Source organism: Phyllobates terribilis, unplaced genomic scaffold (genome assembly GCF_046119375.1).
Source record: "Phyllobates terribilis strain yellow unplaced genomic scaffold, ASM4611937v1 Scaffold_1__5_contigs__length_1240528914, whole genome shotgun sequence".
Lineage (NCBI taxonomy): Eukaryota > Metazoa > Chordata > Amphibia > Anura > Dendrobatidae > Phyllobates > Phyllobates terribilis.
Window position 1 is genome coordinate 393,191,533 of NW_027362761.1, and position 24,469 is coordinate 393,216,001.

At 43.7% G+C, this 24,469-nt stretch overlaps 1 protein-coding gene across 1 annotated transcript in view; it reads left to right on the forward strand.

Annotated features, from left to right (window-relative positions):
* The window catches only part of ALDH7A1 (aldehyde dehydrogenase 7 family member A1), a 67,454-nt gene that overhangs the window by 25,065 nt on the left and 17,920 nt on the right, over positions 1-24,469 (forward strand). The window contains exons 7-14 of the mRNA XM_073676703.1: positions 273-317; positions 563-640; positions 4,231-4,328; positions 5,560-5,601; positions 20,293-20,387; positions 20,483-20,567; positions 20,940-21,046; positions 21,118-21,234. Of these exons, the coding sequence (XP_073532804.1) occupies positions 273-317; positions 563-640; positions 4,231-4,328; positions 5,560-5,601; positions 20,293-20,387; positions 20,483-20,567; positions 20,940-21,046; positions 21,118-21,234 (667 nt within the window). The remainder of the gene's footprint in view (positions 1-272; positions 318-562; positions 641-4,230; positions 4,329-5,559; positions 5,602-20,292; positions 20,388-20,482; positions 20,568-20,939; positions 21,047-21,117; positions 21,235-24,469) is intronic.

Here is a 24,469-nt window from a genome sequence, read left to right on the forward strand (position 1 = left end):
ATAGACTGGGATACGAAATGCCACTGTGAATGAATGTGGACCAGCGTTTCTAGTTTTCCAGCTTGGAGCCCATTAAAGGGGTTGTCCGGCCTCGCTCCATTTGCCTCTATAGAGCGAGGCCACGCCCACAAGGACTGCCCTGGAGTATGCATAACTCATACATACCTGCCGGTTATATCTTATTTTATTCTATCCTTTTTGTTAGATATTTGTCTTCACTGTTTTTGATTTTTTTTCGTTATTAAACTATTTTTCTATTTTTTCTCAATTAGGAAAGGTGCTCCCACCACATCTCTGACTAGCGTGGCAGTGACCAAGTAAGTTGTTTTTTTTGTTTCTATTAGGTCAATTAGGTTACTTGTGTTTTTTTTTTTTTCTTTGCATCTTTCTCCAGTGACTGAAACCATGTTACTCATTGTGCTTTGCCAAAACATGTAATTCAGCCCAGGCTGTGGCCAGTATATTGACTGCAGGCTGCCAACTGTGCCAACCAGTCCAGATGCAGTTTACGGTCATGTCTGAGGAGGTACATTACATTAACATTACGTTTTATATATTTCAGAATTGTTGCTGAAGTACTAGAACACAATAACTTGCCAGGTGCAATCTGCTCCTTAACCTGCGGAGGCGCTGACATTGGGTAAGTGAAGGATGTCGGCTCTCTGGACATGTTTTACTAAATACTTGTATTCACTATTGAAATTGCTGCTACAGCCCCGTACTAATAACTCTCCATTGTAATGTTTCTCTTATTCCTCACGGAAAAGTATGAATAAATTAACAAGGCTGTCCCAGTCTCTGCCAGACGTAGCCTTACACTCTGACTTTAACACTAATGGTCCATGAAATATGGCCATCTGAACCTGGCGTACACTGGTCAGCTGTGTACTGTCTGATATATCTGGTAAAGCACTACTGTGCAGCCTTTAGGTTTTGCATATACTTGCTATATACTTGTATTTAAAATGAATGTTTAATCCGAAAATGACTACTGTTTGTTAAAGGGATTGGTCCCTTTTTTGTCATTTTAGCTTCAAACTTATTTTATTGAACACCTGTTTAAGGTCGAGCTTAATACATAAAACTCAGTATATCAGTTCCACATGCAAGGTGCTTGTATACAATCTCTATAAAATAACCTGCAGTAAACCACGATGTAGAAGAGGGGAAGGGGGGTCAATGAAAAGAGGGAGAGTGGATAAGGTGGTGAGGGGTTGTAGGAGAAACCCCACAAAGTCTTTCATAAAGTGATTATAATAGACAGGTAGTGGTATTATAATCAGAAAAAAAACAGATCTAGAATGGGGAATATCTCATTTTTTTTTTTTATTTTTATTTTTTTTTAAGTTTAAACTTTTGTCTTTGTAACTTGCTAAAATAGGCCTTTCACAGGTTGTGTATGATCTTTTAGTTTGGTGGTTGCGACAACCGCTTGTTAATAAAGTCTTCTCTACAAACTGTGACATCGCTGCATCCTGAAAATGGCCACCAATGAAGAGGCACATGATCAGACCCTTCATCAGCCATCTCCAATCAAAAACTGAGTTACCAGTTTCCGATGCACACGTTCTTCCTGCAGCCATGTTCAGGATGGTATCGCTAAGTCTCTTTAGAGAAAGGCTGATAGATCACATTGTACGAGATTGTAGCTAATCTATGTTAAAAAAAAAAAATATCCTGAAATCTTGCAGTTTTCACACTGAGCACTAAGCTTCAAGATAGGCTGACACTTTCTGTTCTACACAAATCACTTTTTAGTAGTCATCACAGGAAGGATTGAAATGACAGATAACCCCCTATATACACTGCTCAAAAAAATAAAGGGAACACTTAAACAACAGAATATAACTCCAAGTAAATCAGACTTCTGTGACATGAAACTGTCCACTTAGAAAGCAACACTGATTGACAATCAATTTCACATGCTGTTGTGCAAATGGAATAGACAATAGATGGAAATTATTGGCAATTATCAAGACACAGTGAATAAAGGAGTGGTTCTGCAGATGCGGACCACAGACCACATCTCAGTACCAATGCTTTCTGGCTGATGTTTATGTCACTTTTGAATGAGACGGACTCTACAACCCACAGAAGTTGCTCAGGTAGTGCAGCTCATCCAGGATGGCACATCAATGGGAGCTGTGGCAAGAAGGTTTGCTGTGTCTGCAGCGTAGTGTCCAGAGGCTGGAGGCGCTACCAGGAGACGTGGAGGGGGCCATAAGAGGGCAACAACCCAGCAGCAGGACCGCTACCTCCGCCTTGTGCAAGGAGGAACAGGAGGAGCACTGCCAGAGCCCTGCAGAATGACCTCAAGCAGGCCATAAATGTGCATGTGTCTGCACAAACGGTTAGAAACCGACTCCATGAGGGTGGTGTGAGGGCCCAACTTCCTCAGATGGGGGTTGTGCTCACAGCCCAACACCGTGCAGGACGCTTGCCATTTGCCACAGAACACCAGGATTGGCAAAGTCGCCACTGGCACCCTGTGCTCTTCACAGGTAAAAGCACGTTCACACTGAGCACATGTGACAGACGTGACAGAGTCTGGAGATGCAGTGGAGAGCGATCTGCTGCCTGCAACATCCTTCAGCATGACCGCTTTGGCAGTGGGTCAGTAATGGTGTGGGGTGGCATTTCTTTGGAGGGCCGCACAGCCCTACATGTGCTCGCCAGAGGTAGCCTGACTGCCATTAGTTACCGAGATGAGATCCTCAGACCCCTTGTGAGACCATATGCTGGTGCTGTTGGCCCTGGGTTCTTCCTAATGCAGGACAATGCCAGACCTCATGTGGCTGGAGTGTGTCAGCAGTTCCTGCAAGATGAAGGCATTGAAGCTATGGACTGGCCCACCCGTTCCCCAGACCTGAATCCGATTGAGCACATCTGGGACATCATGTCTTGCTCCATCCACCAACGTCACGTTGCACCACAGACTGTCCAGGAGTTGGCGGATGCTTTAGTTCAGGTCTGGGAGGAGATCCCACAGGAGACCATCCGCAACCTCATCAGGAGCATGCCCAGGCGTTGTAGGGAGGTCATACAGGCACGTGGAGGCCACACACAATACTGAGCCTTATTTTGACTTGTTTTAAGGACATTACATCAAAGTTGGATCAGCCTGTAGTGTGTTTTTCCACTTTAATTTTGGGGGTGACTCCAAATCCAGGCCTCCATTGGTTAATAAATTTGATTTCCATTGATGATTTTTGTGTGATTTTGTTGTCAGCACATTCAACTTTGTACAGAGCAAAGTATTCAATGAGAATATTTCATTCATTCAGATCTAGGATGTGTTATTTGAGTGTTCCCTTTATTTTTTTGAGCAGTGTATATATTAGAGGATCCACCATTCACAACAAGTGATGCCTCCATCTACAGAAGATAGAATAAAAAATCTACAATAATTAAATTGGTAAAAAGTAAATCTAGTCAAAGTAGTCCCAATAATTTTTCTAGGGATTTAAGGGGAAATGTGGAGAATTCCAAGCCGGTGTAAGGAGACTTATCGGCCATACATTGCTCTTCTGGGAATTTAAATATGCAAATTACCTCTTCAGACAGGAAGAGGACTTGAAAAGGTCGATATTGACTTTTAGTATCGTTACATCTAGTAGATGGCCTTAGAGTTCTAGTCCTCTTATTCTTTGAAGAGGCTTTTTGCATATATAAATCCCATAGTATGGTCATGCATAGTGTGCTGTATTTAGCATCTTGTGTAAGGGCTTGTTCACACAAATGTCTTAAATGTCTGTGTGCTGTCCATATTCAAAACTGATAGCACAAGGACAAATGCAAGTCAATGTTGTAGTTTATATGAACGTTTTTACACACAGGCTGATGGTCTTCATGGAAAAAATTGTAGCTTGTGCTACTTTGACCCATGTTCTAAGTCAATGGGTGCATTTAAAAAAAATAAAATAAAAACGCATAGAGGTTACCATCCGTTTATCATGCGTTTTTGCACAGATTCAGTTTCCTATCTTTATAATTGTAATGTATTTATCCTTTGTTAAATTGTTCATGTTAAAAAACAGATGGCAGGCGGACATATGGATCAGAAAGTGACTTAAATGGACACATGGATGAAAAATCCTAATTTTATTTTTCTGGACATAAAACGGATGATGTTGCATATGCTTGTGTGAATTCAGACATAATAGTTCTTGATAGTATTTCCCTCATTTTGACTTCATGTATCGTTATTGTTTGATTAATTTTCTTTTTAAGCAATGCTATAGCCAAAGATGAGCGAGTTGACCTTGTGTCCTTCACCGGCAGTACAAATGTGGGAAAACAGGTGGCTCTGAAGGTTCAAGAAAGGTTTGGTGAGTTATAGGGAAATATGTACTCACCTTTCATGTGTGTTTCATGGACTCCATAAGGCGGCATTCACATGGTGCATAGCTGCTATCGATTTTGTAGGTAATCTGCAGCTGATAGTAAGGCTTGTGCTTTGGATTGGTCACCGAATCCATGTGCAGATTAGTTCCATTATTAATGTATGTAATCTGTGGCTTTTCACCAGTAAGGAGCAGGCAGGGGATTATAATATCTGCAGCTGATTTGTTTTTCCGCACAGTTGTTTTCCTGAGCTTGAGAATTGGCATAAAATGTCCTTTACGTGCTTTGCTTGTGAAAGCTTAAGGCTTAATGGAGTCTGTCTGGATTCAGATATGGACTCCACAACAAAATCTAGACAATTCTCACCGTGTGAACTCGGACTACTGGTTTCAGGGTTCTGTATTGAAAAACAGTCCTGTTTATAACTTCCTACTGGCGTTCCATTAAATATCATTTCTGGGTCCAATTTATCCTTTTTCTCAGGTAATTTTATAAATGTGTTTAGAAGTAATAGGCTCTAATATAGAAATATCTAAGTTTGTAGAAGCTTGTTGCACTAAATACTATACTGTAAGAGGCCCCAATGCAGTCAAGAAAAAAAAACACACTGATATCCAGGACCTGTGAATTATATTCAATTTCTATGTAATAATTTGAAATATTAATAGCTACATGGTGCTATGTCTTGAGTGTCTGACATGCACCCTGACCAAAAAAAAACAAAATACAAAAAATTTACTTGCATTTCATGCTAAAAAATGACTGATCTTTCAAGTGAACCTGTCATATTATACATGTAATCTGATCTATGGACACCATGGCATAGAGAAGGAGTGGCTGATTAGAATATGTAGGATTATTAGAAAAGATTAAGAAGATTAAGTAGAACTTGTAATTTAATGATTAAAATCCCTGGTGTTTGTATATTTGAGTCCTACTAGTGATTGACAGCTATCTGTGTATGTACAACTATACAGTGAAGACTGTCAGTCACTAAATAGGACCACCCACTGGACTCATGCATACAAACAGCCGGGATTTTAATTAATAATAAAATGCAAAGTTTAAAGATCCTTTTCCCACAAAATGTGTATCAGTCTGATCAGCTCCTCCTGCTCTATAACATCCTGAATGCAGATCAGATGCCATTTTCAACCATATTACAAGATGTACTGTTTTGTCAAAGATTCCATTTGTCTGATCGTTTTTTCTTAGGACGAAAGTTGCTTGAACTTGGAGGAAACAATGCCATTGTTGGTAAGTATATAAGCTGATCATGACATATGCATGCTACTTTCCTTTTTTTTTTTAAGTTCCTATTAAGTCTAGAAAACTATATTTAAGCTTCTGCTTTTATTGCTGGTGGTATATTGGGAAATGTACTTTGTGCTAATAATGTTTATACCATTAATAGAAAGACATGCTAGAGCTTGATTTTTGATAACCTGCTGTTTGGGACATCAGTCTTTTATGCAGACACTGTACAGCTTTGTAGTATATATTCTTGGCAGTATATATTTAGTATACAGAATAAAAAGGAAGTTTGGGTGCCGAAGTTGAACCCTTATTGGACTCTAGACTGGACCTCAGTTCTTCCTGATTTAGACCACAGAAAGATATGAAAAGGTTAGGTTGACATACAATGTTAGAAGTTGATCAGTATGGCCTCATTCACACTTCCATTTTTGTCATAAGTGGTGTATCCGCATTTTTCATGGATAAAGCATGTATGCATTATATTTAATAGGCATTTTCACATGGATATTTATTTTCCAGATCATCGCCATCACAATTTTTCATCCATGTTGCTGCCAGTGTTTTCATTTTCTCCTTCAGATGTCGGTGATTTTTCTTTGATGCAAAGCAACTTTTTTTGAGTGGTTGGTCAGTGTGTTTATTTTACCATCAGAGTTTTCACTTTTTCTCTTATGGGAAAAAAAAAAACAATGGGTTTTCAAGTTTTTTTATATTTTAAAAAAAAAAAGAGTAAATATACGCGAACATGTGAACAGTTCATTAGATCAGGGTTCCCCAACTCCAGTCCTCAAGGCCCACCAACAGGTCATGTTTTCAGGATTTCCTTAGTATTGCACAGGTGATGGAATTATTGCCTGTGCAGGTGATGCAATTATCACCTGTGTAATACTAAGGAAATCCTGAAAACATGACCTGTTGGTGGGCCTTGAGGACTGGAGTTGGGGAACCCTGCATTAGATAATCAAGTTAAGTTCCCACGATGAGTTTTTGATTTTGCGTATTTCTTGGTCTCTTCATTGGGGAACACAGAGAACCATGGGATTGTCTGCTGCCACCTAGTGGCTGGCACTATTACATTTTAAATGAAAATTGGCTCCTCCCCAGCAGACTATACCTCGCCTGCTCTTCTTCTTCTCTTACTACTTTCTTCCTTCTTCTTCTGAGAGTTTGGTGTCGGCTCTTGACTCCTCTCTAGGGGTGTTGTCAGAGGACCCCTGCCCTCAACTGAAATGGGTTTCTTTAGGAGAGGCAAGTTTGGGGCTAGATGTTTTTCTAACTATGAGGAATTTGGGGGAAGTCCTACATAAACAAGGAGGCAAGCAATTGTGTGGCCATTCGTCATATTTTATGGCTCAAGGTATGGAGAGCAGATTTGGCTTCGAAGAAATCTTACGGGTTTACCGTTCCAGGAGTCGCGTCTTTTCGGTACAAAATTGGACAAGATCATTGCTGGCGGCAGAAGCACACTGCTTAGCTAGGCCAGGTCCAGCCGTCCATTTCACAGACAGAGCTTTGCTGTTCCTCCGCTATTGTCAGTTTCCAGCATCGGAGGATTCCGGCCATCAGGTCAGACCTAGAATCTCCCAAAGGTCAAGGAGATCATCCTTTTAAAACTGCATCCGCCTTGCGTTCCCTCAGATCGAGTGGTACGCCCTCTGGCTCCAGAGGCTGTAGAGAAGTTAAAATTTGACAGGCGGCCCCCACTCAGGGATTTTTCCCAGGTGGGTGGCCAGCTCATCATCTTCAAAGAGGCATGGCTGGGGGCGGTCAGTGATTTATGGGTCAGAGAGGTCGTCTCTTCTGGCTACAAAACAGAGTTTGTCGCTCTTCCACGAGATAAGAAAAAAAATTATCTCGTTCACCCAATATAAGAGCCAGTTTAAATCAGGCGATAGTATCCCTGCTTCAAGCAGGAATAATCATGAGGGTTCCTCCTTCAGAACACTAAAGAGGGTTCTCCTCAAACCTATTCGTCATCCACAGAACACGATGGTTCGGTATGACCCATTCTAGATTTAAGACTGCTGAACAAATGGGTTCAGCAGCGTCACTTCAGGATGTCGTCGTTATGGTCAGTCGTGGCATCCATGGAGGCTGGGGAGTTTTTGTCTTCGATAGACATCCAGGTTGCCTATTTTTCATTTACCTATCTTTCTGGCCCATCAACAATTTCTTCGCTTTGCAGTCAACCAGGATCACTTTTATTTTAGATCCCTTTCCTTTGGGCTGCCAACTGTGCCCAGGGTATGTACAAAGGTTATGCCTTTTCTCCAGATCAGGTGGGTGGTGGTAATCCCCTACCTGGACGATATTCTGGTCAAGACGCCTTCCTTTTCTCAGAATCTAGAGAGTTTGCAGATTATTCTAGATTCCCTGGAACAATTTGGATGGATTGTCAACAGGGCAAAGTCTGTGTTAATTCCAATATGGCGGCTTCTGTTTCTAGGGTTCATATTCAACACAGTTCAGGTGTCAATCTTCTTTCCAGAGGGTAGTACTGCAATCCTCTGTCCCAATTCTGAAGCGACCAGAGAGATATTCTCTCAGAATTTGCATGCATCTTGGGAAAGATTATATCTACGTTCGAGGCAGTCTCGTTAGCACAGTTTCATTCAAAGCATCTGCAGAACACACTTTTGGCCTGTTGGGACAGGTCAGTACAGTCTCTAGACTGTACAGTCCTCCTTCCACTTCACTGTCGCCAGTCTTAGTTGGTGGTTGATGCTGCACCATCCAGTGGCAAGTTCTGACCACGGATGCCAGCCATATTGGATAAGGGGGGGGGGGCATCTTCCATCACTTGTTGTTTCAAGGATCCTGGAACAGTCAGGAGACTTCTTCCGATCAAGGTGATGGAGCTCAGAGCAATCTATCTGGCTCTTCTACATAGGCAATACATAGGTCTAAGATGCCCATCAGGATTCAGTCAGACAATGCCACCGCTGTGGCCTATATCAACTATGAAGAAGGAACGCTGAGTACAAAGTTCCTCGGATCTCTGAGGTTCACATACCCGGAGTGGACAACTGGGCGGCAGACTTCTTGAGCCACCAGCAGGTAGCAGCTGGAGAATGGGTTCTTCACCCAGAAGTGTTCGAGCAGATTTGTCGTCGGTGAGGCATACCAGATGTCAATCTGTTGGCATCCAGACTAAACCATGTGGTACCAAGATTCGTTCTCCCTATCTTACCTATTTCTGACTCTACCTCTTCTGCCCAGACTCCACAACAAAGTCAAGGCAAAGGGGATTCCAGTTATCCTCATCGCACCCGACTGGCCTTGGAGGGCTAGTACGCGGAGATGATCAACCTTTTGGCAAATGTACCTTGGACTCTTCCTCACTGTCCAGGTCTTCTGTTTCTGAGTCCGTTCTTCCACCAGAATTTACAGTTGCTCAGTTTATTGGCATGGCTGTTGAAGCGGTGATTCTGAGGGCAGCAGGTTTGTCAGAACTAGTCATCCAAATTATGATCGGGGCACGGAAGCCCTCTTCGCTGCGCATCTATCACCGCACTTGGAAGACCTACTTTCACTGATATGAGTCTTCTGGAATTTCTCCAATATCCTTTTCTCTGCCTGTTCTGCTTTCCTTCTTGCAGTCGGGGCTGGAGTCAGGGTTGGCACTTGGCTCTTTCAAGGGACAGGTGTCTGCCTGGGCTGTTTTGTTCAGAGATGGTCCAGCGGCCATATCCCTATCGGTCTCCTGTTGTTTCATGGGACCTTAATCTAGTCTTGGAGGCTCTTCAGTCTCCAACATTTGAGCCCTTCAGAGATTTCTGCGCTTACTCTTACTTATAAGGTAGCTTTCTTTTGCCGCCATCACGTCTATTAAGAGAGTGTCGGAGCTTGCGGCTCTTGTTGAGATCCTTGCCTAATCCTGCACCAGGATAAGGTAGTGTTGAGACCTGTTCTGCCCTTACTGCCTAAGGTGGTTTCAGCTTTCCACCTTAACGAGGACATTGCCTTGCCTTACCATTGCCCTGTGCCTTCTCATCCGATCGAGAAAGCTCTGCACAAATTAGATGTTGTCAGGGCTGTACAGTTCCATTTATCAGCCACCGCCCCTTTCAAAGCGGCTATTGCTCATTGGATTAGAACAGCCATCATTCAGGCCTATAAGGCAAAGGCCAAGGTACCTTCTTTTTTTTTTTTTTCTTTTTTTTTTTTAACCTGAGCATGCTCACCGAAAGGGTTAACAGAACATACTCACTCATCACTAGTAAAAACCCATGTGGTTTTTAATGCTTTTCTGCTGCGGAAACGCGCCAAAATTGCATGTAAACCACATGACTGCGTTAGTAAAGATTTCTCAAAGCCAAATACCAGAAAGGTATCAAAAACGAGCTTTATTTAAGACATGACATCAAAAACATGTAAAAAAAAAAAAAAACACAATAAAAACAAGTAACCTGATTTAGCCAATATATGCACAAATGCTGCTGATAATTTGTAACCTCAAAAACTCATTATAGGAACATAGCCTAATAGTGTGCACACGCCTTTCTCTAGGGTGTGTGTGAGGGGATCGTTTACATTAGCATTTTGGCCACCGATGTTTTTTTTGTGATTGTCTTTTTACTGTTTTCCGTATTTATTTATTTTGATTTTTTTTTTTTTTTTTTTTTTTTTAACTCCTTTTAAATAATGATAAAACTGCTAAACTTTTTTTAAGCAAAGACTATGGCAAAAATCTCTTCTTCTTTCGAGCTTTCCCATTAATTTTGTTCTGAAAGGTACAGAGCAGTTTCCGAACAGAAAACCTAAGAGTGGCATTTTCTTTAACCACTTGGCATTTTTAGAAACTTGAAAAGCCTGAACATATGCACAGCAAGTTTGTTTTTGGTTCGCAGTGCATATGCTTATACCTCTGATCATTTTCAGACTTTTAGCCTGAAAAAGACATCATCTGAACATACTCTGATGGGTACGAGTTCTAGCTGTGAAAACACTGATATAACTCGTATGTGAAAAACTGACATCTGAATGGGCACTAAAGAGTAGTGTTGAGCCACCCCCGTAGTGTTCGAGTTCGGTTCGGTTCGTCGAACACCTTCGAACACCGTTAAAACCAATGGCAGGCAAACAAAAACACATAGAAACACATAGAAAACACCTTCAAAGGTGTCCAAAAGCTGACAAACTGCTCAGAAGACATAACTAACACATGGAAAAGTGACAAGTACATATAGTCATGCGAAAAGAAAAGAGGTGGAGGAGTAAAGGGAGGGGGAGACACAGATATAGGCATGTCATGCCCTTCTAAAATCCAAAAAGTGAGAAGCCGACACGTTCAGTCCGCTCCTGCCTGTGCCACCTCCGTGTCGCCGGGTTTGTGCCAGAGCCGCGGTGAACCCTGAAAGCCAGCCTCCCTCTCCCAATACTGGTGCCTGTCCGCTGGTGGGTGGGTCGAGCGAGCCCCCCTGTGGTGGAGGCAGCTCTAAGCTTTTTAATTTAAATTGTCTCTCTAATTTGAATGAATACACTTTAAATCCATTTACAAGGATCTATTGGAGGGCAAGTCTCATGCCAGCAGCCGCGTAATTCCAGCTCCAGTAGCGTCCACTAAAGCTGCTGCAGTTAAAAAGCTTTTATAAGGATCGAGCTCGGCTGTCCACCGCAAGGCATCCTACTGCCAGTCCCAGCCCCTATGCCTAATTTGTAATTAGATACTCTCGTTGGATGCTGAGAAAGCATTCCATAGAGTCTCCTGGCACGCCATATATGATTCTCTTAAAAAGCTTGGGGTAGGGGTCTAGGGGACCCTTTTATAGCCAAAATCACGGCCCTGTATCACAATACGTCACCTAGGCTGAAGATAAATGGAACTGTAGCACCCTGAGGGCTCGGTTGCTACAGAGGTATTGCACCTAACCCAGAGGTGTGATATCTCACTCTCAGGTAAGGATGGAGTGTGGATCAGGACCCGACACCTGCATGCATTACACCACATTGCCGTGGGGCAGGGCGACCAATATGCCTCTGAGATGGGCACGACAGTCCCTGTCCCTGGCTGGAGTGGGGGGAGGGAACACTGAGGAAGGGGAACCCTGTAGTGCAGGAGCAGGGAGGAAGCAGTTCCTGGGTGCATTGAGAAGGGAGTATAAAAGGTGGGCACCATCTTAGTTCAGTGCAGAGAAGTCTGAGCAGAAGTGGCAGGGAGCAGGGGCTCTGCATGAGCTCTGCTCCGGAGGCGGGCCTAGTAACAGAGGCCCAGGCCTGGAAGAGGGAGAAGGAAGGAAGAGGAGCGGAGAAGGCTCCAGGAACGAGGAATGAAGGGATCCCAGGGGTGCGGACGGGCGAGTCGCCACCGCACGCCCGAATCCACCTGCGTGGAGGGGTCAGGCCAAAGGGGGAGACCGGTCCCCGAAACTAGTGGAGGCAGGAAACGACCCTCAGCTAGAAACCGGAGGCTCTGACATTTTATGTGGCGCAGCCCCTCGCTACACCCGCTAGGAAGGCACCACATAGGGTCAGGGAAACTGGCGCCAAGTTTACCAAGAGGAGGCCCGAGGCAGCCGGACAGAAGGGTTGGTAAGAAAGGCCAGACAAAGGACACACAAAGGGGGTCCTGTGAAGCGCTCCAAAGTTATCTGGGAGTTGTCTGAGCCCCTCACCTGGTGAGCACAGTACGACGTGGGCAGCCGTTACCTGCAGACGTGGTCTGGATAATAAGAACTGTGAGTAAAGGCCCTGGACTGCATCACTGACTCCGTGTCGTTACTGCTGCTGCCCTGCACCATCACCCCCATCCTCCGCATACACTGCCCTGAGGCTATACTCCTCCCGTGGGGAGTTATGCTACGCTCTGCTGCACCCACAACACCAGCCTCAGCGGTCTGCCCTGCAGCGGCGGTTCACTCTGACCGCAATCCACGGGTGGCGTAGTCGGACATTTAAACATCAAAACCACATAAATAGTTCCGCCACTGGTTTGACCACCCTGAGCCACGGAACCGGGTCGCCGCCACGAAGACTACAACCACCAGCATCCACCAAAAAGGGTCCGGCTCCGGGTGTCCCAAGGCCCAGGGGGTGCATCAGAACATTTTCATCACCTTTCACAATCACCAATGGGACAAGGCAGGGATGTCCTCTGTCCCCTCTCTTATACATCCTAGTGACGGAGCACCTGCTCTCATCAATTCGCCATAACCCCAATATTAGGTGGATTGAGGTGGGAGGCACCGAGTACAAGTGCTCTCTATTTGCTGATGATGTCCTAGTATATATCACTCAATCACATATATCCATCCATGCTGTTATGGCTGAAATAGATCACTTTGTTACATGGTCAAATTTTAAAATCAATGCAGCGAAGTCTGAGGCCCTTGATGTCTCCCTCCCCAAATCCATATAGGATTCCATCCAGTCCAACTTTCCCTTTGCCTGGCCCTCACAGGGTATCAAATACTTAGGAATTCCTATTCATAGAGACCTCTCCCATCTATGTTATCTTAATTTTGGGCCCTTTATTGAACAACTCCATACAGACCACGGTTGGCAAGTTAGAACTGTAAGATTCACTATGTGAACCACTGGTGTTTTGTGGAAAAGCACATGTACACTGTGTTCCAAATTATTATGCAAAAAGTGTTTAGGAGTGATAAGGGATGAATTTGTTTGTCAGTTAAACTCATTGATGGTGATGTGTGTCAGGGCTCTTTATATCACTGTAAGCAATTGCAGACACCTGTGCTAATTAGTTTGGCAGGTGTGTCCAATGAAAGGCAAGACTACTTAAGAAGGCTGTCTCCCATTATTAAGCAGCCTACATTTTCTGCCAAAATGGGAAAGAAAAAGGATGTGTCGGCTGCTGAGAAGCAACAAATTGTGGAGTGTTTAGGTCAAGGCATGACTACAATCAACATTGTGCGATGATCAGGATGAAGTGTCTTGGCAATCAAGAAGTATGTAGCTGATTCACAGTACACACGTGTGCGTGCTGATAAGGGCAAATTGAGGACTCTTTCCTACAGGCAATTACGTCAGGTTGAAAGAGCAGCGGCAAAAAAGCCTTGTCATAGCAGCAGACAAGTTTTTGAAGCTGCTTGTGCCTCCAACGTCCCCCGAACAACAAGATGCAGGGTCCTTCAGAGGTTTGCAGCTGTGCATACGCCATCCTGTCGACCTCCTCTATCCACTTCACACAAGCAGAAACTGCTCCAGTGGGCCAAACATTACATGAAGACTGATTTCAAAACTGTTTTGTTCACGGATGAGTGCCGTGCAGCGCTCGATGGTCCAGATGGATGGAGTGGAGGATGGCTGGTTGATGGACACCCCACGCAAACACGGCTACAGCGCCAACAAGGAGGAGGTGGAGTAATGTTTTGGACTGGAATCATGGGGAGAGAGATTGTCGGCCCCTTTAGGATCCCTGAAGGCGCTAAAGATGAACTCCATAATGTATGTGGATTTTCTCAAACAGCACTTCCTGCCATGGTTCAAGAAGAAGAACCGTGTATTTCACAGCAAGATCATTTTTTTGCATGATAATGCACCATCTCATGCTGCACATAAAACATCTGCATCTCTGGCTGATATGGGCATAAAAGGGGACAAACTTATGGTGTGACCCCCATGCTCCCCTGACCTCTACCCCATTCAGAACCTCTGGAGCATCATCAAAAGGAGTGTCTATGATGGCGGGAGGCAGTTCACATCTAAGCAACAGCTCTGGGAGGGTATTCTGTCCTCATGCAAAACAATTGAAGCAGAAACCATCCAAAACCTGACAAATTCAATGGACGAGAGAGTTCAGAAGCTCCTTTCGAACAAGGGGTCCTATGTGAAAATGTAACATCACCTAGAATAAAGTTTTGAGTTGAAAACTGTTTGATTTCAGTTTCTAATAACCTGCTAATGCTTATAATTTCAAAAATGACCATTTTTTTGGTCTTTATTAAAATGAAAAGGTTGATCGAAAAGTTTGGGGGATCTAAGAGTGTGGCAACCCAGTAGTCATGATTACTTCGAATTCTGACAATATGAGGGTCATGTTGCAGGTAGTGCAGCAAGAAGGCACTTATGTGTCTTGCGCATCTCGGAGCCCCAAAATTATTTTCCGGGCTAGATGCAGCTAAAAATTATTAATTTTAAATCTGGTGGAGCTTAGTATAGATGGCCTAATAGGATCAGTGCTGTACACTGCTACAAAGCCCAAATTATTTTCCAGTCAAGATACAGATAAACATGATTAGTAATTTGAAAGCTTAAAACGGTTGGTAGGGTGATTTTAACCAATCATCAAGCTTTTACTCTCCCCAGGATGACACAGGGGTAGAAAAGTCGTTTCGGATCCATGATTTGTTCATCTTTATGAACGTGAGTCTGTCTACATTATCAGTGGAGAGCCGCGTGCGCTTATCTGTCAGCACACCACCAGCAGCGCTGAACACACGTTCAGACAGAACGCTGGCTGCGGGGCATGACAAGATCTCCAAGGCGTAAGTGGCTAGCTCCGGCCATTTATCCAGATTGGAAGCCCAAAAAGAGCAAGGGTCCAGTGACACAGTCGTGGCTTCAATGTTTACTTGGAGATACTCCTGTACCATCGTCTCTAGGCGTTGACTATGTGTCAGACTTCTTGTCTCCTGTGGCCTTGCAAAGGATGGGCTAAAAAAGTGGTGAAATGATTCCGCAAAATTGATGTTACCAGCAGATACTGTGCTTCTGTTACGGTTTGAGTGCTGAACACTTGACGGTCCCACGGTTGGCAAGTTGGAACTGTGAGATTCACTACGTGCACCACTGGTATTTTGTGGAAAAGCACATGTAAGATTCTGCAACAGTCTCTGCTGATACTCCTGCATGCGTGCATCCCTTTCTATGGCAGGAATAATTTCTGCAAATTTACTTTTGTACCGGGGATCTAACAGTGTGGCAACCCAGTAGTCAGGATTATTTCTAATTCTCACAATTCGAGGGTCATGTTGCAGGTAGTGCAGCAAGAAGGCACTCATGTGTGTTGCACATCCAGGAGCACCAAGTCCCTGTTGTGTTGGTGGCGAGGTAACAATCATGCTTCCTTCCTCTGTCCTCTCCCCCCAACCTCGCACAACAGAAATGTGATCAAGGTCTCCCTCATCTGATGAGTCTTCCATCAGTTCGTCCTCCACTTCTTCCTGGGCTCCTGCACCTTCCTCAATAGTTTGGCTGCTACCATGCGCCCTGGTAAAACCATCTCCCCCACCCTCACATGCCTGCCGCCTTGGTGCTGCCGACCGTCTGGACCTTGCAGATGTTAGCCCTTCCGCATACAACTCCTCCTCCTCTACTTCCTCCACCTCCTCTTGTGCCACCACCTGACTCTGAATTCTGTGTGCTCCAGCATGTAAATCACCGGAATAGTCATGCTGATAATGGCATCGTCAGCACTAAACATCTTCGTCGCCATTTCAAAACTGTGCAGAAGGGTGCATAGGTCCCTGATCTGAGACCACTCCTCCAGCGTGATTTGCCCCACCTCTGGATCTCGTTGGCCCAGGCTATACGTCAGAACGTATTGCACCAGGGCTTGTCGGTGCTGCCACAGTCGCTGCAACATGTGCAGAGTTGAATTCCACCGGGTAGGCACATCGCATTTTAGCCGGTGAAGTGGCAGGCCCAACGACTTCTGTAGAGATGTAAGTCGCTGAGCTGCGGGATGCGAACGGCGGAAGTGAGCACACAGCGACCGTGCCCTCTGCAGAAGGCCATCTAGTCTGGGATAGTGGGCTAAAAATTGCTGGACAACCAGGTTCAACACGTGAGCCATACAAGGCACGTGTGTGACATTGCCCCGGCAAAGGGCCGCACCCAGGTTTGCAGCATTGTCGCACACGGCCTTCCCTGGTTTCAGGTCCAGTGGAGACAACCATTCATGAAATTGGTTCTCCAGAGCTGACCACAACTCCTCAGCTGTGTGACTCACATTTCCCAGACATTTCAATGTAAAAACCGCCTGATGAAGTTGAGCCCTACTGCCAGCATAGTAAGGAGGTGTGCAGGATCCCTTCTGCGCAGTTAGAAAGCTTGTGGCATGACCAGACAGGCTTTGGGTGCAGGTGGAAGACCGAGAGGAGGTTGAGGAGGCAGAAGCAGTGGAGGAACTTTGACATAAAGAGGATTGACGCACAACTCGTGGGGACGGCAAGACTTGGACAGCAGCCCCTTGTCCTGCTGTCACCATAGTTACCCAGTGCCCAGTCAGCGACATGTAACGCCCCTGTCCATGCCTACTCGTCCAAGTGTCTGTGGTGAAATGCACCCTGTCACACACAGTTTCTCAAAGAAGCGGTGATGTTGTGTGCGACATGCTGGTGGAGCGCAGGCACACCTTTCTTTGAGAAGTAGTGCCGACTGGGCATCTGGTACTGGGGCACTGCGACGGACATAAGGTCTCGAAAATCCTCTGTGTCCACCAGGCGGAAAGGCAGCATTTCTGTAGCCAAGAGCTTGCAGATGGTGAAATTCAACCTCTTAGCTTTCTCATGGCTAGGAGGAAATGGTCTTTTACTTGTCCACATCTGAGGGACCGAGGGCTGGCTATTGTGCTTAGACGGGGTTGATGAGGGTGTCCCCGGCAAACTGCCGGTCTGTGAGGAAGATGCAGGCGGACATGTTAGGTTGCCTTGATCCAAAGGTGGTGCTATCTATGTCGGACAGCGCTCAACACCAGCTGGTGTTACCACCTCCAAAGAAAATGATGACCTGCCAATCACGCTGGCTGTTGCGGGTAAAGAGGTGGCAGGTCTGCGCCCCAAAACAGGTGTGACTGCTGTCCCCCCAGTCACAGAGGATGAAGAGGCCGCGGATGCACAAGATATGGCAGACGGTGGTTGGCCCGGCCGGCTAGGCCGCATTGTAGCACACTGAGCTTCCCACTGCAACTTATGCTTCATGTCCATGTGCCGGTTCATGCATGAAGTACTCAAACTATGTATTTTTTGGCCTCTACTTAGCTTTTGCTGACAAATGTTACAGATAACACGAGTTGGGTCATCTTTATCGATCTGAAAAAATGCCCAGGCTATGCAAGGCTTAGCACCCATGCGACCTGAAGAGCCACCACGACTTGTGGTGAGAGGCAGAGTTGTGTTTGAGGATGCAGTTGTTGACGTGCTTCCAGTACTACGTCTCTGTCCAGGAAGGCGCAACCTGACCTCGTCGTCACTAGCATCTTCCTCCACCTCCTCTGCTGACCTCATCTCTTGGCTGACTGTGGGTTGACAGTAAGTGGGATCTCCAACCTCATCATCATCACCCTGTGTGTTATCACACCCGTCGTCCTCAGAGCCAACCTGTTCCTGCCCTGACAAAAAACTAAAGTTGTCGCTCCAATCAGGTATTTGAGTCTCATCATCGTCTTCCTCATTGTCTCCACCAACAGGAGTTACAGTTTGGGAATGAGGGTCTACATTATGGTCAGAACCTTCTGCGTCTGGTCCTGGATCCGACTCATAAAGATTCTGGGCATCAGTGCAGATCATTTCCTCGTCTGGATTCACAGAAGCGCTGGAGTCGACCTCTGATTCCCAGGCTATAGTATGAGTAAACAGCTCTGCAGACTCAACCATCTGTTCTACCTCATACTCAGACGGGCTGCTGGAGATTTGGGAGCTGTGAGGAAGCAAGTGCGATTTGGGTGACACCTTTGAGGACTGGAGTATTTGTGATGTTGAAGTTGATGTGGAGGAGAGCCCACTTAAAGGAGCACTTGATATCCGTTGAAGCACCTGCTGTTTTTGTGCCTCATCTGGAATTTGTAGCGATTGGCGTGGCCGTAAGAAAGGGATCTTATCACATTGTCCGCTAAAAGAAGTAGACATTTTAGTTTGGCTGGAAGATGGTCTTTCTTCTGCAGATGTTACTGTTGCTTTAACACCTACCCCACGGACACAACCTTTTTTCCCCTTCCCAACACGCCTATTCCCCTTTCCACCAGCAGCAGGCCTTTTTCCACTCATTTTGGTGGTTAACTAATTAACAACTCTGGAGTTGTTTGCACAAAAAAACAATGGATGGGAACCGAGCAGAGCTGAGTGGCCAAACTGTGGTATTAGGCCAAAACTATTGGCTGGGTTAGATGCAGAAAAAAATTATATTCAGTTTGCAACCTGATGGAGGTCTGTATAGATGGATTAATAGACCAAGTCCCACACACAGCTAGAAGCCCAATATTTTTTCAGAGGTAGATGCAGAAAAAATATATATTCAGTTTGCAACCTGATGGAGGTCAGTATAGATGGACTAATAGACCAAGTCCCACACACTGCTAGAAGGCCAAATATTTTTTCAGAGGTAGATGCAGATAAAAATTATTTTTAATTTGCAGCCTGATGGAGGTCAGTATAGATGGACTAATAGAATGATGCTATGCCCAAAAGATTTTAATTCACTAGGTGCAGTAAAAAAATTGGTATTCTATACACAGGTGGTATATCTTGCAACACAGATAGGCTACTCCACTGACTAACACACTCTGCAATAGGCGAAAAAGGATTAGCTTTGCTAGATTCAGCCAAATGCTGTGAAAAAAACTTGCACAGCACTGGCACAGACCTGCCTGGCAAAAACTGATAGGAACTGATGTAACCTAGTCCTGAAAAGGACTGCAATTACAATTAGTCTTTACTCCCACAATCTATCTATTTAAGAGCACAGACCTGCCTGATAAAAGTCGTAGGAAATGCTGTAACCTAGTCCTTAAAAGGACTGCAATCACAACTATTCCCTACTCCCAAGCTATCTGTAGATTTGTGCGAAAATTGGCTTGAAATTAACAAGGTATAGCGCACACAGCAACAGCGGTGCCGTCTAACACGCAGCTGCAGCAGTGAGAAAATGGTGGCGATGGGGAAAATGGCTTGGTCTTATAGGGCAAGGACATGTGACATAGACTGCCAATGACACATGCCCTTGCTTGTGTGAAAAAAAGCACTTCGCTCCGTGTGTGCGCTGCTGATAGGCTGACAGATTGCACCTCTCCAATGTAAATGCGGGAAAGAGAAAAAAAAAATGGAGATCTTCATTGTTCCTGCAGAGATCCATCCCCTGCCCCTCCCCCCGCCCCGCTGTACACTCAAACTGCGTATTAACATTAATTTTCATCATTACTGAGAAAAAATCCAGTTATGATTTTGGTGCACGAACAGTTATCAGACATAACCTCGAACAGCCGAATTTTTCTCAAATCGTTCGTGTTCGCCGAACGGCTCCAACACCGCCCAAAACAGCTCGAATTTGAGATTGGCGAACAGGTCGAGTCGAACAACGCTCATCTCTAGTAAAGAGTAGGAGAGGCTTGGAAACATGAGTTCTTATTTTTTTTTTATTTTGCAGTGAAACCGAAAAAAATACCTACCACATTCATGGTAAAAAACAAGACATAAAGGCCAAAAATACTAATAGAAAGTTGGCTAAAAAATGCAGATCAAAATTGGTTTTTCACAAAAAGAAAAATGTTAATGCGGGCTTGGCGAAAGTAAACGTTATGTGATGGCTTGTGTATATTGGGAAAATACTAGTCCAGTTTAATATGCCATGGGGCCTTTGGCTTCTATTCCTCTGTTTTTGACAGCCGGCTTAATAATCTGCTTGTACAGTTGGGATGTTGGAATGCAGGTCATGGACTTTTCCTCAGTGGTTTTCTTATTGTGACACATTGGTTTATTAGATATTAATGCAGATATTATGTGATTTACCCCTCAGTGTTTGAAGATGCTGATCTCAATCTGGTCACCCCATCTGTGCTGTTTGCTGCGGTGGGCACTGCAGGTCAAAGGTGCACGACAGCTAGACGACTGGTAAGAGGAGATTAGTTGTGTGTTAGGACTCCTGTGGCCATTTCTAGACAATGATTATGGTACTGATGTCTAAATTGTCACTTTTATTTCAACAGTTTTTACACGAGAGCATTCACGATCAGATTGTAGAAAAACTCTCCAAAGCCTATACTCAAGTCCGAATAGGAGACCCATGTGAACGTAAGTAAATTTTACTCACGAAGGATTTATTTTCCAGTGGCAACTAAATTTTAGCCTTTGATATGCTGGATACATCCTCCCTGGATCCTATAAGGTTTGCCAATGCAGAACATAGTGAGTTGAATGGGGTACTGATATCAATGGGTTGAAGGGTATATTCATAAATTTGTTACAGAAACTTTTTTTTTTTTTTTTCAGCTGTGAATTTTTCATTCATCTGAATAAAGTTGTTTTGGCTGCAGGTGCATGAATTTCTTTAAAGTAAAGGGGCCATATATTTGTGCCAGTGGTGATGCCATTAGGGGTTGCAGTTGTCCTACCTACTTCTTCCCTTCACTTGGTGTATAGTCAGTCTTTTTATTTATTTTTCAGCTGGCACGTTGTGTGGTCCTCTGCACACAAAGCAGGCTGTGGAAATGTTCCTGTCTGCCGTTGAACAAGCTAAATGTGAAGGAGGCACTGTTGTTTGTGGTGGTAAGGTGCGTCTAGGTGGATAGAGAGTGCAGGGAAGTGTGAAATCTTGTTGGCTGATGATCTATCTCTTTTGCAGGTTATTGATCGCCCAGGTAATTTTGTGGAACCAACAATCCTGACCGGCCTTGCTCATGATTCTCCCATTGTTCATAAGGAAACATTTGCTCCAATACTTTACATCATCAAATTTAATGTGAGTTATTTTACATTCCATGATAAGGTTTTTTTTTGTTTAACTTGTAGTACCTGCGAGTTTTGCAAAGTAAAAAAAAAATAATCCGGCACTCTAACTCTTCTCTGTGGGCATCTCCTTGATGACCACGTCTGGCTTGTGAACAACACTAGATGTACATACAGGGAAAAAGGGGTTATCTCAATAATGGAGAGGAGTAGGAACAAAACATGAACCGTGCCAGATTCAGGAGAACAGGGAAATTTTACATCAGTTTAAAAAAAAAAAAAAAAAATACATATTTATAGTAAGTGATGGGTCTTCTTTAACCTCTTAACATTTGACTTAAGTTAACATCATGCCAGGAGCATGGTCTCAGATGCTTCGGTTAGTGTCGCACGGAGAGGTATAATCCATTGCAATGCTAAAGTAAAAAAAAAATTTTAAAAATATATTTTTTAAAAATCATAATTTATCAAATTAAAAAAATAAAAATATTTATATTATATTAAACCTATAAATGGGTATATTAATGTAAAAACCCCAAAATACACATATTTGGTAGCGCCACGTCTGGAATAACCTGACCTGTAAAACTATTACACTATTTAACCTTTTCAGTGAACTCCGTATAAGAAAATTATTAAAAAAACGTAGCAAAAAAAAACTATGATCTTTCATCATACCGCCAAAAGAAATGGAATAAAACTTGATCAAAAAGTCAAAAGTAAGTAAAATGGTATCACTGAAAACCAATTATTTTTTTCTATAAAATAGTAAAATGTGTAAAAGCGCCAAAGCATAAAAATTTTTTTATAAATGTGGCACCGTTGTAATCTTACTGACCTGAAGAATGAAGAAGTCTCATCATTTTTCCCATATTGTGAACTGCATGAAAAAAAGAACCTAAGAAACAATTCAGATTTTTTTGTTTTTGGGGAGGCAAAATGAACAAAAACCAGCAATTCAGGAATAGAAAGCGATCAAAAAATGTTGTGACCGGAAGTGGTACCAATAAAAACGTCAACTCGTTCCACAAAAAACAAGCCATCACATGACTGTCTGCAGAAATATAGATTCTTTTTTTGCAAAAAAACCAAAACACGTTTTTGCATCGTCATATTTTGAGAGTTATAATTTTTACTTTTAGCTTGTGACAGCAGCCAAACAGAAAGATATAAATCTTGTAATCACTTATACTGCACGACGAACGGTGTAAAAAATAAATAGAACAAATTCTTCACCTGCTGTTGTTCATGCTGTCTCCAAAAGATCGCAGTAAGGTTTTGCTCACATTTATTCCGCGCTCTACTCTGAGTGCTTACACTGGGGTTTTCGTGTAAATTTCTGAAATACGTGATTCCCTGGCAGAAGAATCCCTACAATGAGGCAAATGGAGGCACTGTGGACGCAGTCTGGCTTATAAAAGCTTCAACTCAATCCCCACTCCAGTCCGTTATCTGTCAATGGAAATATAGGAGGCTCCCACGTTACTGTTGGCACAAAGCCTCTGGAAATGCACTATGGATCCTCGTCCCTGTCAAAAGAAATCCCTCAAATTCTGCTCTTCAAAGTCCAAGTGCCCCTCTCCCTTCTGAGCTACACAGTGTGCCTAAACCACATTTAGCGTCCACATGCTTGACATTTCTGTAGCGATGAGAGCCCGCCTAATTTATGGGTGCATGTCTCCAGAAGCACGATCTGGGTATAATGTAGTGGGCGTACAACCTACCGGGGACTACAACGTACTGGGCACTACAATAGCAGATTTGCAATTTTCATTCGGCAACATCCACTGCTGCTTGTTTCTGAAAAACACCCATGGAGTCAAAATCGTCACTACACCTGTAGATAAATTCCCAGAGGGGTAAAATTTCCAAAATGTGGTCACTTGAGAGGGGATCCTGCTCTTCTGGCACTTAAGGGCTCTGTAAATGGAGTCTGTGAATTATTCTATGATAATTTGTTCTCAAAGAGTCAAATAGCGCTCCGTCCCTCCCGAGTCTCGCCGTGTGGCTAAGCAGTACAGCAGTAAACTGTACAGACACATATGGAGTATTGCCATTGTGTGGCAATTTTGGTGCCTTTTTTACCCATTTTCCCGTGTTAAAATGTAAAATATGGGGCGAAAACAAATTTTTTGTAGCGTAACTTATTTTTTCTTCACTGCCCAATAGTATAAAATTCTGTGACACACTTGTGGTGTCTATATCATCACTGCATACTTATATTAATTCATTAAGAGGTGTAGTTTGTAAAATGGGGTCACTTATACTGGCGTTTTGCTGTTCTGGCACCTCAAGGGCTGTTCCAATGGGTCATGGCACCCGCAAACCATAAAAACAAAATTTGCACTATAATATGGCACTCCTTCCCATCTGAGGTTTTCAATGTGCTTGAAAAGAATTTCCCAATTTTATATGTAGGGTATTGGTGCACTCACGGGGAAAAAAAGGACCTGACAGTTTGTTGTGCAATTTCTCCTATTAACCCTTTGAAAAATTAAAAACTGGGGTCTAAAACAACATTTTAGTGGCAAAAATGTAATTTATTCTTTCTATACCGCCCAATGGTAGAAACACCTTTGAGGCACACGTGTCAACATGCTCACTGCACCCCTAGATGAGTTCATTGGTGGGTGTAGTTTGTAAAATGAGGTCACACATGGGGTGTTTCTGTTGTTCTGGCACCTCAGGGGCTCGGCCAATGTGACAAGGTACCCTCAAACCATTCCTGCAAAATCTGAACTCCAATATGGTGCTTCTTCCCTTCTAAGCTTTGCAGTGTGACTCAAAAGTAGTTTCTGACCACATAAGGGGTATTGGCGTACACATGAGAAACTGCATAACAAATTGTACCATTCATTTTCTCCTATTATCCCTTTTGAAAATTAAACCCTTGGAACCAAAGCAACATTTTAGTGGAAAAAATAGTAATTTTACATTTACACAGCCTAATGTTATACAATTCTAGGAATTGCCTGAAGGTTAAAAATGCTCACTACATCCCTAGATGAATTCTTCGAGGTGTAGTTTCCAAAATGGGGTCACTTGTTGGGGGTTTCCACTGTTTAGGCACATCAGGGGCTCTGCAGACACGACATTCAGACAATTTTGTTTTCCAAAAGTCCTGCCGTGTTCCCAGTTTTCCACCACTTAGGAGAAATTGCACAACATATTGTATGGTCCATTTTCTCCTGTTACCCTTGTGAAAAATATTGCTTTAGCCTAAAATATTACATTTTGTGGGAAAAAGT